The sequence below is a fragment of the Cetorhinus maximus genome, chromosome 12, assembly GCF_964194155.1.
Source record: "Cetorhinus maximus chromosome 12, sCetMax3.hap1.1, whole genome shotgun sequence".
Lineage (NCBI taxonomy): Eukaryota > Metazoa > Chordata > Chondrichthyes > Lamniformes > Cetorhinidae > Cetorhinus > Cetorhinus maximus.
In genome coordinates this window covers 99,765,861-99,779,341 of record NC_135890.1, presented here as the reverse complement: position 1 = coordinate 99,779,341, position 13,481 = coordinate 99,765,861, and the positions used below count along the sequence as shown (strand labels likewise).

At 43.5% G+C, this 13,481-nt stretch overlaps 1 protein-coding gene across 2 annotated transcripts in view; it reads left to right on the top strand.

The window, feature by feature from the left end:
- dtx1 (deltex 1, E3 ubiquitin ligase) overlaps positions 1-13,481 on the top strand; it is a 246,812-nt gene that overhangs the window by 216,622 nt on the left and 16,709 nt on the right. The window contains exons 6-7 of one of the 2 annotated variants that reach the window (XM_078554245.1): positions 2,207-2,365; positions 10,187-10,348. In XM_078554245.1, the coding sequence (XP_078410371.1) occupies positions 2,207-2,365; positions 10,187-10,348 (321 nt within the window). Of the gene's footprint in view, positions 1-2,206; positions 2,366-10,186; positions 10,392-13,481 lie in introns of both variants that reach the window. The other variant, XM_078554246.1, reaches the window with a different exon arrangement.

Here is a 13,481-nt window from a genome sequence, read left to right as displayed (position 1 = left end):
CCATACAGCAAGACGCAGCAGACTCTAGGACGTCACTTCCAAGCCACACATCGATACATTAACTTTTCCAGTAGAGGTATCCTAGTTGACTTTTGTCCCTTCTCCTTAGCCCAGGGAGCTAAGACAATTGTAGAACACCATTGCTGCCGCTAGAGGTAAGTTAACTTCGCATAGCCCAGGCATCAAAACAGGGACTTCCCCAGTTTGTTTGGCTTATTACCACGTGATGTATTTATATAGTAAGCTATTAGTTGAGGCCCTAAGATCATACTTTCTAATGGGCACAGAGCAGATGGAGTTTGACGTCAGAGTGGGAATCAGCTATCCACAATGATGCAGCTGAAGGATTGTATTGGAGGGCTATGACCTTGTACAGCATAACTTCTGTCAGAGAGCTGTAGGTAACCTGTGTCATGTTATGGTTATGGTTGCAGCAACTCTGCATTATTGCTGTGAATCTGAATCATTTGAGGGGTTTGCGCCAGAAGTGGAAATAAGTATCCAATCAATGGCTCCATTGCCAAATGTCACTAGATGCCAGACATCTAAAGACATAACTGTTGAGCAGTGAAGTGCAAAGAGTTGTTGCTTCGTAAATCAACTAAATGCTGACAGCACAGAGTTTAGTATTTTCAGTATGTTATCGATAGAAATATTTGCCTTCATTAAATTATTTAAAACGTGTTGCAGTTTCTTGGAATAAATGATCTAACTAGAGCAGATAAATCTGTGTGAAGTTTTAACTACTTGGATAATCTGTTTAATTACATAGAAGAAACACCAATGTGCTGAGTTTGAATTTAGAAGTGTCTTGAAATTGTTTTTGGTGACTATGAAATCCACGAGCACCATAAATAGTGATTAAAGAGCTCCCTCCATGATCTAAGAACTAAATGCACACTTGGTGTGACAGTGAGTTGTACAGATCAAGAAGGTCCTGGATTCAGTCGCTGGTCTATGCTGAGTTAACCAATTTCACCCAGAGAAGCAGTAGGAATTCTACAGTTGGCCTCAGTTTCCTGGCCTGGACTCCCCTGACGCAGCCAACTGCAGCCTCTCCCACAGTAATCCCTGTTCATCCATCACCCCTACCTTCACTGACCTAGGTTGGCTCCTTGACTCCCATGGCATTGAATTTAAAATCTTAGTCCTTCAAATCTCACGCTATCTCTGAAGCCTTTTCCATTCTTGCATCTCTTGCCATGCTACTGCATGTTCCAGCTTTGGTCTTTTATGCATTTGCACCATTGTCTGCAGATCTTTCAGCCACCACAATCCTACCTCCAGAATTCCCTCCATAAACCACTCTGCCATTACACCCTCCATGCCTCCTCAATATCCATCCAGCAACCAAGCTTTTTGTCACCTCTCCTAACCCTTCAATCATACTTCGCAGCATTCCTTTTTTTGCCTCCCTCCCTCATGAAGCACCTTGGGATATTTTCTGCATTGAAGCCTGTTAAACGTTTCTTTCCATGGGTATTGAGTGAAAAGAGGATTGTGTTCAGCTCTGATGCCTTCTCTAGTGTCACACAAGAAGAATAGCCATTTTGATAAGACATGAAAGGACTGGTAGTCTCACCATAGACATGTCTCAGTATTTGGTCTTTATCTTCAGTAAAAGGAGGGTCAGTGAGGTGAGGTGTTTGCCATTAAATGTTTTTAACTTCTTTTCGGGGGCATGTGGAAGTTGGTTGGGTAACTTCAACATTCTCCATCCTGTGGGACTTTGTGTTCTACAGGACTGGCATTTCACATGCAGGAATTCAAAGAGGTATCATCCAATGATCATCTACACTGTTCCATAATCCACTTAATGCCACTTGAGGTCTAACCAAGTATGTTTTGCCAAGAGAAAAAAAGCAAGATTTGCCTATTTAAACCCGGTGCATCAAGGGCTGACATCAGTGAAACTTGCAGTTATAATTTGAATGGAAGCATTTCCACCTTTAGATATGAGCTGTTATGGCCAGTAACGTTAGCCATTTCTGTAGATAACTCGATCACAGTTAAAATCAACAAATCCCCCATTTCAGATATGCTGCAGTCAGAGCTGATCTCCCGGCACATTGTGAATCACAAGTGAAGTGCATTAATACCTCAGATTGCGCACAATAGATAATTTATAGAAAACAAGAGGATGGAGACTGAATTAGCTGAATGGGACACTTTCCCCTCTGTAATTGTGTTGTTTTTCTATTATCAGGATTGCACCATCTGTATGGAAAGGCTGGTCAGCTCATCAGGCTACGAGGGTGTCATGAGCCTGAAAGGAGTGAAACCAGAACTTGTTGGCAAGCTCAGTAAATGCAGTCACATGTACCACCTCCTGTGTCTCGTGGCCATGTACAACAATGGCAACAAGGTGAGATCCTCCTGTCAGCAGCTAACATAATCATGAAGCATTGGAAATAATGACTGCATTTCTGTTGTTAGCTTTTTCCTCAAATTATAATATCTAGAAGTTTCATTTTATTTTTGCTTCAGCCAAGAACTTCTGTCAAGAAGCACCTATATAGAACTGAGTTCTAGCTTTCGACTGGTACAACGTACCAAGAGGGACTGATTAAAATTGTATAAAGATATGTGAATTCAAGGAACACTTGTAAAGTACAAGCTGGTATTTTGTGTATACATCAAATGTCACAAAGCCATGATTCTTTCTAATGTAGCATCAATTTCAATTAATCAATGGATAAAAAAATGTGAAGAAAGTAGTTATGTGAAAAAGCCAGTTAACGCATCCAGCTTGTTCTGTTATACTCATGGGCACTCAATGGCTTAGTTGGCTAAGAGTCAAGCAATGGAGTGTGATGTGGGAGATAAAACTGAGCCATTGAGTAAAAGCGAATTTGTGCTGTATACAGTTGGCTCAAATAGACTGAATGTTATAGAGAAGAATAGACAGCTGGGAATGGTCAATGGGAATAAGTTCCATCAAATGGCATTGTAAACTACAAGACCAAAATTGAAACAGTACACAGCCTGGGCCTCTGATGCAATTGTTCATGTGCAGTTATTTTCTGAAGAAATGTAACAAGTAGTTCCTGTAATGTTTGGTTCCTTTCTCTGTGACACTGAAGGGTCTCATGGGGGAGACCAGTGACCAGGAAACTTCACATAATTACTGCAATCTATCCTTCATCTTGAAGAGTCACCATAAGTGATATAACCATAATAGGTGACAATCCATAATCTATGACTACAAAATATACAGGCAGATTTATTTTTTAAAGTGATTTATTCAGTTCCTATGTTATTTTCCTTCCCCTCTTGGTTCTTTCATGTCACACTCCATTGTTCAACTCCTAAGTGATCTCCTAAAAGCACCATGACTTGCTGCTCCTGAGCTAGTTACTAGCTGGTGCCTGTAAGTGACATGGATTAAATCACTCATCTCCTGATTCTCACTCTAAGGTCAGTTCTAGTTCACTACCATTAACTCAAAATGTTAAGCCTGTTGCTGGGTCTCTGCTGTTCATCGTATTGTAGAACAAATGTTGAACAATGGAGGGATTCAGGCTAATTCAAGCCAGATAATGGAATGCCAGGTTTCAAGTTTCTGAACTTGTTCTGCAGATTTGGGTGATGCTGGCATTTATTGCTCATTCCTAGTTGCCCTGAAAAGGTAATGGTGGGCCTTCTCTTTAAACTGCGTCAGTTCTTATGGTAATAATGCTCCCACAGTTGTGCTAAGTAGGGAATTCTAGGATGATGACTCAGCAATGATGAAGGAATTGTGATATGTATACAAGCTAGCATGGCGTGTGTCTTGGAGGGATACCCAAGACATCACTGCTTTTGTCCCTCTTCGAGATAGAGTTTGCGGGGGAAGGAGGTACTGTTGAAGTAATCTTGCTGCAGTGCATCCTGTAAGTTGTACATAATGCAGCCACATTGTAATGGCAGCCACATTGTAATGGATGATGGACCAAGGGATTTTAATCCAGTGTCAGGGGCACTGATCAACTGAAATGCTCTGTCCTGAATGAGGGTTGTGGGCACACTCATCCAGGAAAGTGGTGAATCGTTCATAACAGTTCTAACTTGAGCCTTGTGTCTGGTGAAGAGACTTTGAGAGTCAGGAAATGAGCCACATACCACTATTATGACATGGCAGATGATGTGTGCCAGGTGGATCAAATCCCCGAGGGAAACTTGGTCATGCGGCCACAACGATTTTACAAGTTGTATTTTATTTTGAGAGGCATGCTCTGAATTCAGTAGTAATAAGTCCACCATGATTCTAGAGATTTTTTACAAAACTAAATTAAACATTTATTAACAAAAGATTTCAAGCACATACATAAGCCTACAAATTACTACCATAATAAGTCCTAAAACCCCTAACTAATCTGGCTTACACCCCTGTTAAAGCAGCAGTAAAAAACAAATAGATTTTAAACAAATCCAGGCAAATCACCACAATACCCTGGACAGTCGAATTCAAAGTGGCATTTCCCAGCTTCGGTTTCTGTAGACAGCAGCTTAATGCACAAATACTGGAGGCTTTTCACATTTCTGGTAGATCTTACAATGCCTTCCTCTCTGACACATAGCCCCTTCTCCTTTATACATGTTTCTCCCTTTTAATGCAAATTCCATTGTTCCAATATGTCTTTGTCACACAGGCACACAGAGGGAAACTATTCAAACCCCACTATTGACTACTTTTACAATAAATCACAATAATAGCATGAGAATTATTATATTTACATAAGACCACAGTGTATCAGCCAAGGCTGATCCAGTTCAGTGCCTCAACAGTGGTTGATGGTGGGAGACTTGATAATGCTGGTACCACTGAAGATTGAGAGATGGATGGGCTTTCTCTTGTTTGAGATGTTAAACCAATGAGAATTAGCCACAGGCTTGCACATTCAGAATAAAACTAGGTTAAGGCCATTGTATGGTCTTGGCTTTAGCAATTCATCTTTGCCCATGCTACAGGGTAAATGCAACAGGCCCACTGGGAAATTATATTCATGTAGAAGGCCCTGCTGCAGCACTCAGATTTTAGTTGCAGTGAAATCTTAGTTCACTTTTACTTGGCCCTTTGCTAAAAATATATTTAGAATATTAAACTGTTCCTTCTGCCATATCCGTTTTGTGCTCCATCTGTACTGAGAATACCAGAGATTCAAAATACCCCTCAAAGACATACACAAAAAAAGCATTTTGTTGAAACCTAAATATAGGTTTGGGTTGGTAAAAGGTTGGTAAATGACGAGGAGCACATAGCAGAATGCACATAATCATGCAGGTGTTTTGCTGTTGCTGTGTTGCATTGAGAAGACCTCTTCTTCACTGCATATGTGAAACCAGGCTTTTAGGGGTCCTTTTGACCAGTGAGCATATCTTTGATGATTTGTAATTAGCATTACAGAGAGGTGTTGGCCAGCTGGCATGTTTGAATGCAGGTTTAACCTCTTGAATACAGGCAGGATAGCTGTTTTTTATATTGTTGTGTTCATCGTCAATAATCAGGGGTTACACAGCTGGCTCCCACATTAAAGCAAACTTCAAACTATTGTGGATGCCAAACATTTGAAACAGAAAATGCTGGAAGCCCTCAGCAGGCCAGACAGCATCTGTGGAGAGAGAGCATCTCAATCCCTGACCTTCCATCAGAACTGGCAGCATGATTAATGAAAGGTCATCGACTTGAAACATTAACTCCATTTTTCTCTTCAGGTGCTGCCAGACTGCCTGAATATTTCCAGCATTCCCTGTTTTTAGCCCCAAATAAACTTGCTGGATTTGTTCGAGAGCACCGGTGGGGAAAAACCCGGTAAGGAAGCTCACTTTGAGGCTGCGGAAGACATGTGGCAGGAGCTGGCGGCACAGCAATATAAACATAGGGCAGGATTTTACATCCCACAGGCGGGCGTGTGCCCGACCCGATCGGGCGTAAAATAGTGCACGATGACGTTAGGCGAGCGTCCCGACGTCACCGCGCACTCACGCGATATTTCGGTCGCTGGGCGCGCGCAAGAATCGGCAGCGAGCCCGCCGACAATGAAGGGGCTTATTAAGGCCCTCAAACAATTAATTAAAACCTATTTTTCGCTCCCCGTCCCCAACCTTAGGGTTGGCGGGCAGGCAAATCGGCCAGGCGGCCTTTTGATTTTTTTTAGCAAGCCCTATCCACGGGCAGAATGAGGCTTCCGCAATTAAATTAAAAATAAATATGAATTTTTGTTCTGCTGATGTTACTGCAAGTGAGTCCCATGTCGGGACATTGTTATCAGATTTTTAAAAAATGTTTCTTGTTGATTTTAAAATTGTTCAGCTCCCTGAGACAGCTCCCTGCCTTCAGGGGGCTTTCAGTGCGTGCTCCCCTGTGCACGCGCAGACATCGTGCTCACCCTCCTCCCGCCCCCCACCCTGGCAGCGCTGAGGCGCCTTTCATGCTGGCTTTCACGGTCGGGGGCCGATTGCGGGGGGCTGACCATTTCCCGGCCATGCCTGGGCCCACCTGTGCAATGACCCGAAAATCCTGCCCATAGCATTTGCTTATTGGCCATCTTGTGGCTAAAGGGACATTTTTTATACCAATTACAGGCAGTGTTGTTTTTTAAAACCTTTTGCCAAGTTACATTAAAAACAGAAGGAAACCTTTTGGATTGAGTGGGGCTGTGATTTAGATCATTATCCCTTTCATATTCAGGACCTGCATGGTAATCCAACCCAGACTGACAAATGGCAGCTCTTCCCTTTGCTGATTGTCATTGTTATAAGCTCGTCAAGTTGGGCCTGTTTCCTCCCAGTCCTTAAAGGGAAACCAGTCAACAGCTCAAAAAAGTGGAGATTTTGACACAAGTTGTCTGTCTTGTTCAGACAGGGCATAAGAGTTAATTTGGGAATTGGAGTTCCCACATTGGTGTAGCAGAGAATGAAAGAAATAGGAACCATAGTTTTGGCCCTTTGAGCCTACTCCTAGAGTTGCCAACCCTCCAGGATTGGCCTGGGGTCTCCAGGAATTGATGATTAATCTCCAGGACACTGCTGTGTGCAGCCCTGGAGGAAAATCATAGCAACATTAGAAAAGATCATTTTTAAAATTTCTTTGAACATTTCTCTTTGCCAGAAATAAAAATATTGGAAAGTGGGAAGGGGGAAAAAATGACTGTTTGGCTGACAGTCAAGCCTTATTTAATTGGGTATTGAACCTTTTTGCTTTTCAATTGGTGTAGGAAGGCAGTGCATCACAAGGGTGGATGTGTTGGCCAACAAGTGGCTGGAGTGTGGGGGAAAGTCATGTGATGACATCTCCAGGACTACATTTAGTTGGCAACCCCACCCTCTTCCCCCTTTCAGTAAGATTGTGGCTGATCTTATATCTCAGCTCCACGTTTGCACACAATCCCCATATTCTTTATTAACCTTGATACCCCAAAATCTATCAATGTCTGCCTTGAAAGTACTCAACAACTGGGCATCTTCCAAACTTGCCCAAGCCCTGCCACCTATTACCAAATAGATAGTGATGTGCTGTCTATATTCAGAGTGAAGAATAGAGACATGGGGCCAGATTTTCAGACGTTCATTGTTGGGGTCGAGAGGCGGGGGTGCGAGGTCGGGTGCAGGCGGCTTTGAAAATAGGGTTCCCAGATGGCCTGTCAGCCTTCTGGCACCTCTACAACATGCTGCAATTTTCAAAGTGAGGACAGCGAGGTGGGTAGCTGGCAACCTGGTCACCTCCAGTCAACTGGCTGCTAAGCTCATTGAAGAGTTTGTTAACGGCCTGGGGAGGACCAGAAGGAGAATTTCAAAGTGGTGAGCGTGAAGAGCGAATACCTGTTGGGAGCACTGCGGGGAGCCATAATGTGATATTGCTGCTGAGTTGCATTGTCGGAAAAAAAAAACAAGGCTTATTGAAACGGAGGTGCTCAAGCATTGCTGGCACAGAGTTGCCAGTGCTTGAGCAGAGCAGGTCAAATACTTTGTGATTAACCACTCGGCCACTTGTCTGCTCCTGAGAGGCTGCTGGTACTCTGCTATCCTGCCCGCTCCAACCTACAAGGCAATGACATGCCCAGTCGTGGCTTCTGTCTGCTTTTGAGATTTCCCCCCAGAGCCAGTTCCCACATTCAGGCAGCGTCAGCAGCGCCGAGCTCACCTCTGGTTCAATTAGCGGCTTTGCATATCAAATTAGTGTCATGTCAAGGACTCGATACCTTTGAGAGAAGAGGGGAGGAAAAGAATTATTGGCGGAGGCTTTGGAAAGTAGCCTGAAATACTGAAAAATCCAGTAATTTCTGAGTTATGGTGATAGAAATATTTTTTCAATAATTCTAAATTTCTCCTTGTATTTTACACCTCTGTGAAACCACTCACGTCTAGAATAATAATCATGTTTTCATTGCAGCTTAGAACATGTCAATAAATTAAATTAGACTGCTTCAATACAAAAAATTTGGGAAGGGAACATTGGGATAATGTTAATAAATTTCAGGAAATATTAAGATATATTTGGACATTAATCTTATCATCATTCATGCCCACATTCTATGCTGTAAATCATGTTTGTGAAACAGGAATTCTATACCATTAGCAAAACAAATGCAATGGCTCACACTTTTGAGATTAATACTGGCACTAGAGGAATATATCAAAAATAAAATGTTCCAAGGTGCCCCGCAGGAGCATTTTCAAGCAAAATTGAACACCAAACCACATAGATTTTAGGACAGGTGGCCAAAGTTTGCTTAAAGAAAAGGGTTTTTAGAGGAGAACAGAGTGGTCATAAAGTGGAGAGGCTTACGTTGTACATGGGAGGCAAGCTGGATATTTGATCCTACCCCAAAAGTCAGTTCAGAAATCCATACCAAAATGTTTATTGTATAGTCATATCAACCTAAATCTGACTGTGCTAAAACTTTGCATAAGGATTACTATGTGTTGGGGGTGTCATACTAAAGAGGTAAAATGATGGACTGAGATATCTTAAGGAAAATACTATGGTGCCACTGTAAAAGTTTTCACAAGCATCGTAATTTTATTTCAGTTACATTTAATTTTAACATTTTAAAGTATTTGGAGCATTGGGAATACCGCCACCTGGAAGTTCCCCTCCAAGCCCCTCACCAACCTGACTTGGAAATATATCGCCGTTCCTTCACTGTTGCTGGGTCAAAATCCTGGAACTCCCTCCTTAACAGCACTGCGGGTATAGCTACAGCACATTTACTGCAGGGGTTCAAGAAGGCAGCTCGCCACCACATTCTCAAGGGCAATTAGGGATGGGCAATAAATTCTGGCCTAGCCAGTGACACCCACATCCCATGAACAAATAAAAAAACTAAACAGCCTCATCAAAGTGCATTAATTACCACTGCGCATTTGTCACATTTTGCCGCCCTGTTAAGTCTTCCTAGAGAGTCATGATATGTAAAAAAAAAACACAACAGACTGCTATACTTGATTTCACAACATCAAGTCAGTGTGCTCACATGCTGCTCGTGAGACCTTCTTCAGATCTGCATGGTTCTTGTGGTGTTAAATCTTGTTAAGCCAACGGGAGGTGCATCAAAGTGATGTGGGTTAACACTGCTTCCACTTTCCCCTCCCTCCCTGTGGTGGCTTTCTATGATGGTCTGACAGTAATTGCACCTTGTTGTACGGGGAATGTACAATGAATGTAAGCCCAAATCTTATTGCACTTTGTTGAGGGCCATTGGTACATTAGACAGGCTTCAAACTGCGGCAGCATTTCACTGGGAATTGAGTTTCATACAGCACTACATGGAAGCGCATTTTGCTCAATAGTGAATTAGAAATAATCGTCGAACCACATTTAACCCAGTGGTATTTTGGGGCAGAAAGTTCTTCCACAATTTGAAGACCAAAGTCGGAAGTTCCCGGGCTATTGAACACAAACTGTCTTGATCACAGAGGTTGATTGTGTTTCATCTAATTTCTGGTGAAACAGTTAAGAGGTACACTTGTGGGAGAGAGACTGAAGTGGCGAAATTGAATGTTAAGAATGAAAATGAGGTAATTTTGAATAGAGATAGTCATTTCACACTTTACCCAAAATACTGTGCCAAACAAACCTATTCCAACATCATACAGGATTTTATAACCACACAGTATTGTATAAAATTACATAAAACCTCTGAATTGCAAGAGTGTCATTAGAAGTGAAAATGGGATGAAAGTTATTGTGACTTCTTGTCTTTAGGATGGCAGCCTGCAGTGCCCCACTTGCAAGGCCATCTATGGGGAGAAGACCGGAACGCAGCCCCCTGGGAAGATGGAGTATCACGTGATCCCACACTCACTACCTGGATACTCGGAATTCAAAACGATTCGCATTGTCTATGACATCCCAGCAGGACTACAAGTGAATGCTTCTAACAATTTCATATCTTTTTAGGATCACTTGAGTAACTATTATGTTTTTACTGCAAATATAGTACGGCAAGAATTTAAATTACAGTCGTTTGTGTTGAGAAAGCGAGCACAATGTGGATTTTGCACAGGCTGCACAATAACGCAATAATAAGATCTCTGAAGGCGGAGGGGCATGCTAGTGGGGTGGTGAAAAAGGCATACGGGACACTTGCCTTTATCAATCGAGGCATTGATTACAAAAGTAGGGAGGTCATGTTGGAGTTGTATAGAACCTTGATGAGGCCACAGCTGGAGCACTGTGTGCAGTTCTGGTTGCCACATTGTAGGAAGGATGTGATTGCACTGGAGGGGGTGCAGAGGAGATTCACCAGGATGTTGCCTGGGATGAAACATTTAAGTTATGAAGAGAGGTTGGATAGGCTTGGGTTGTTTTCTTTGGAGCAGAGAAGACTGAGGGGCAACCTGATCGAGGTGTACAAGATTATGAGGGGCATGGACAGGGTGGATAGGGAGCAGCTGTTCCCTTAGTGAAGGGTCAGTCACAAGGGGGCATAAGTTCAAGGTGAGGGGCAGGAGGTTTAAGGGGAATGTGAGGAAAAACATTTTTACTCAGAGGGTGGTGATGGTCTGGAATGCACTGCCTGGGAGGGTGGTGGAGGAGGGTTGCTTCACATCCTTTAAAAAGTACCTGGATGAGCACTTGGCACGTTATAACATTCAAGGCTATGGGCCAAGTGCTGGTAAATGGGATTAGGTAGGTAGGTCAGGTGTTTCTCACGTGTCAGTGCAGACTCGATGGGCCAAAGGGCCTCTTCTGCACTGTGATTCTGTGAATACCACTGCCCTGGTACAAGTGGCGAGCATACAACCATTTTCATATTTGTTAGTAAAAATAAAGACTCTTATTCTTAATGGAGCTAGAACTCAGAACCTGCACAAACCTAGGTGGCAATTTGTCTGATATCAATGCTGATGTACAATACTTCAAAACACCTCATTCCATGGAAGTTTTGAATATCAGTAATTTAATTTTATAAAACAGCAATAAATTGTTTTTCCTTGAACGACAATAATCATTGTTTTACAATCTAATGTCTTTAGCAGTTCACTGGACCCATATAGTGCAGATCAAACAGAATTAAACAGATACAGGAAAGCAGCCTATGGAATATGGCATGTTGGAAAGGGGAAAATTCATCATTCCCAACCTCAATTAAATTGCAGTGCAGAGACCAGATTGCAAGATCTCAACAGGGAATATGCTCCACTCAAAAAAATATTTGTAAAGAAACAATAATACTGCTTATTTGTTTTAATTAAGCAATATAAATAATGCAATAAAAAAGTGACCTGCTACTAAATTATCAGATGTTCTGTATTAAGCCATTTTAAATTTAGTGTAGGCAGTAAGGAGAGAGATTGTTCTGCAGCAATAACATGTTCCAGGGTTATGGAGAGGAAGCAAAATTGTTGATAGGATGCCAATAAGGAAGGTGAAGAGTTGTAAGGGAACTTTTTTGAAGTTAGGATCCTGATTTTTGTTCCTTGGGATGATGATGCACTCCAACCACCACCCCCCCCCCCCCCCCCGCAGTGCCCACCAGTCGCTGAAGGCCTCAAGTGTGCCATTGGACACCGCGTGCTCTCTCTCCAGGGACACCCGGGCACAAACATAGCCACAGAAGAGAGACAGACAGTCGGGCTGGATGACCCCCTCAACTGCCCGCTGCCTGGACCTGTTGATGGCCACCTTGGCCAGACCAGCCTCTCTTTATACTCTTTTGAGCATCCATGAAATAAAATAGACTAATTAATCAAATAAGTCAATTAAACAAATAATAGTACCTCAAATGGGCACCGTAACAAAAGTCAAAACTTTAGAAAATCTGCATAATTAAATTAAAATGGGGGCTAATGAAGCACTCCAGTCCCCACAGTGCCCACCTGGGTCTCTCCTGCCTGCTCCAAGTACTTAATTGAACAATGCCCTTCGGGTGTGTGTCTTAAATTATAATTAACATGCCATTAACACTGAGGTCTGTTTTGAAGGAGGTAGGGGAAATTTTCAGAGGATGAAGATAGGCTGAAGATATCAGAAAGTAAAAGGCGAAGAAGATAAATTTGGATAGTAAGGAGGCAGAAGGGGAAAGGTCAGGAATATGGGTGTTGGGCCTCATGGTCAGGATGTGTTTGGAGAGGGTAAGGGAGGGAGGAAGGATGGAATTAAGGGTTGACAGAGCAGGTAGTTTGGATGAGGGGAGGAACAAAGAGCCCTTTTATGTGCCCTTGCCGGGTGTGTTTTCGGTGGTCGGGGGGGGATCTTAAAATAGGGAGGATGCCAACCCCACCGCTTTCCCACCCACCCGAAGCTCGCCCCATAAAATGGGGGGGGTGTGGGCAGGTGCTGAAGTCGGCAGTCTGCCCGCCATATTTAAATAAATAATCAAGGGTCAGTTGAGCTTGTTAACAAGCCAATTGACCCTGATAATACACTGCATACACCACAATATGGTTGGCATGAGCAGGTGGGTGGGAGTGGGCAGGCCGTTGTTTTTTTAAAAAAAATTAAAAGGTAGGAAGGAAGGGGGGGCCTTACCTTCGGGCGGTGCCCTGTGCACAATGGTGGGGGACCCCTCAGATAGTACACCACCCCCCCTTCCTACCCATCTTCTCTAGAAAATAAACCACCCTCACCCCCTGCCCCCTCCCTAAACTGCCCAAACGCTCCCTGCCTGGACTTACCTGGTTCCGGGATGCATGGGTTGTCTTCTTGGGCCCCCTTGCAGCCCCAGAAGCCCCCGTTAATGCTCTCTTGACGCTGCCAGGACTGGCCGGCAGCTCTCGAGGGTAGGGCTTCCTCCCGAGCGAGGGGCGTAAGTCCCACTCGCTGCCAGTTTAGCCCACCTGTAGTGCGTTATGGCTGCGGATGGGCTGGTGTCCGGCGATTGGGCTCCAAGCTAACTTCGCATCAGGGGTGTGGGCAGGGCCAGCTGCCCACCGCCCGCCTCCCCCACCCCCGCCCAAAGTACCAGAGTAAGAGGGCAATAAACGGTACAGGACTACCTACGGATGGCTTCAATTTTGGGAGCACCTTTCTCACATTTAGAATGTTGCAATCAAGG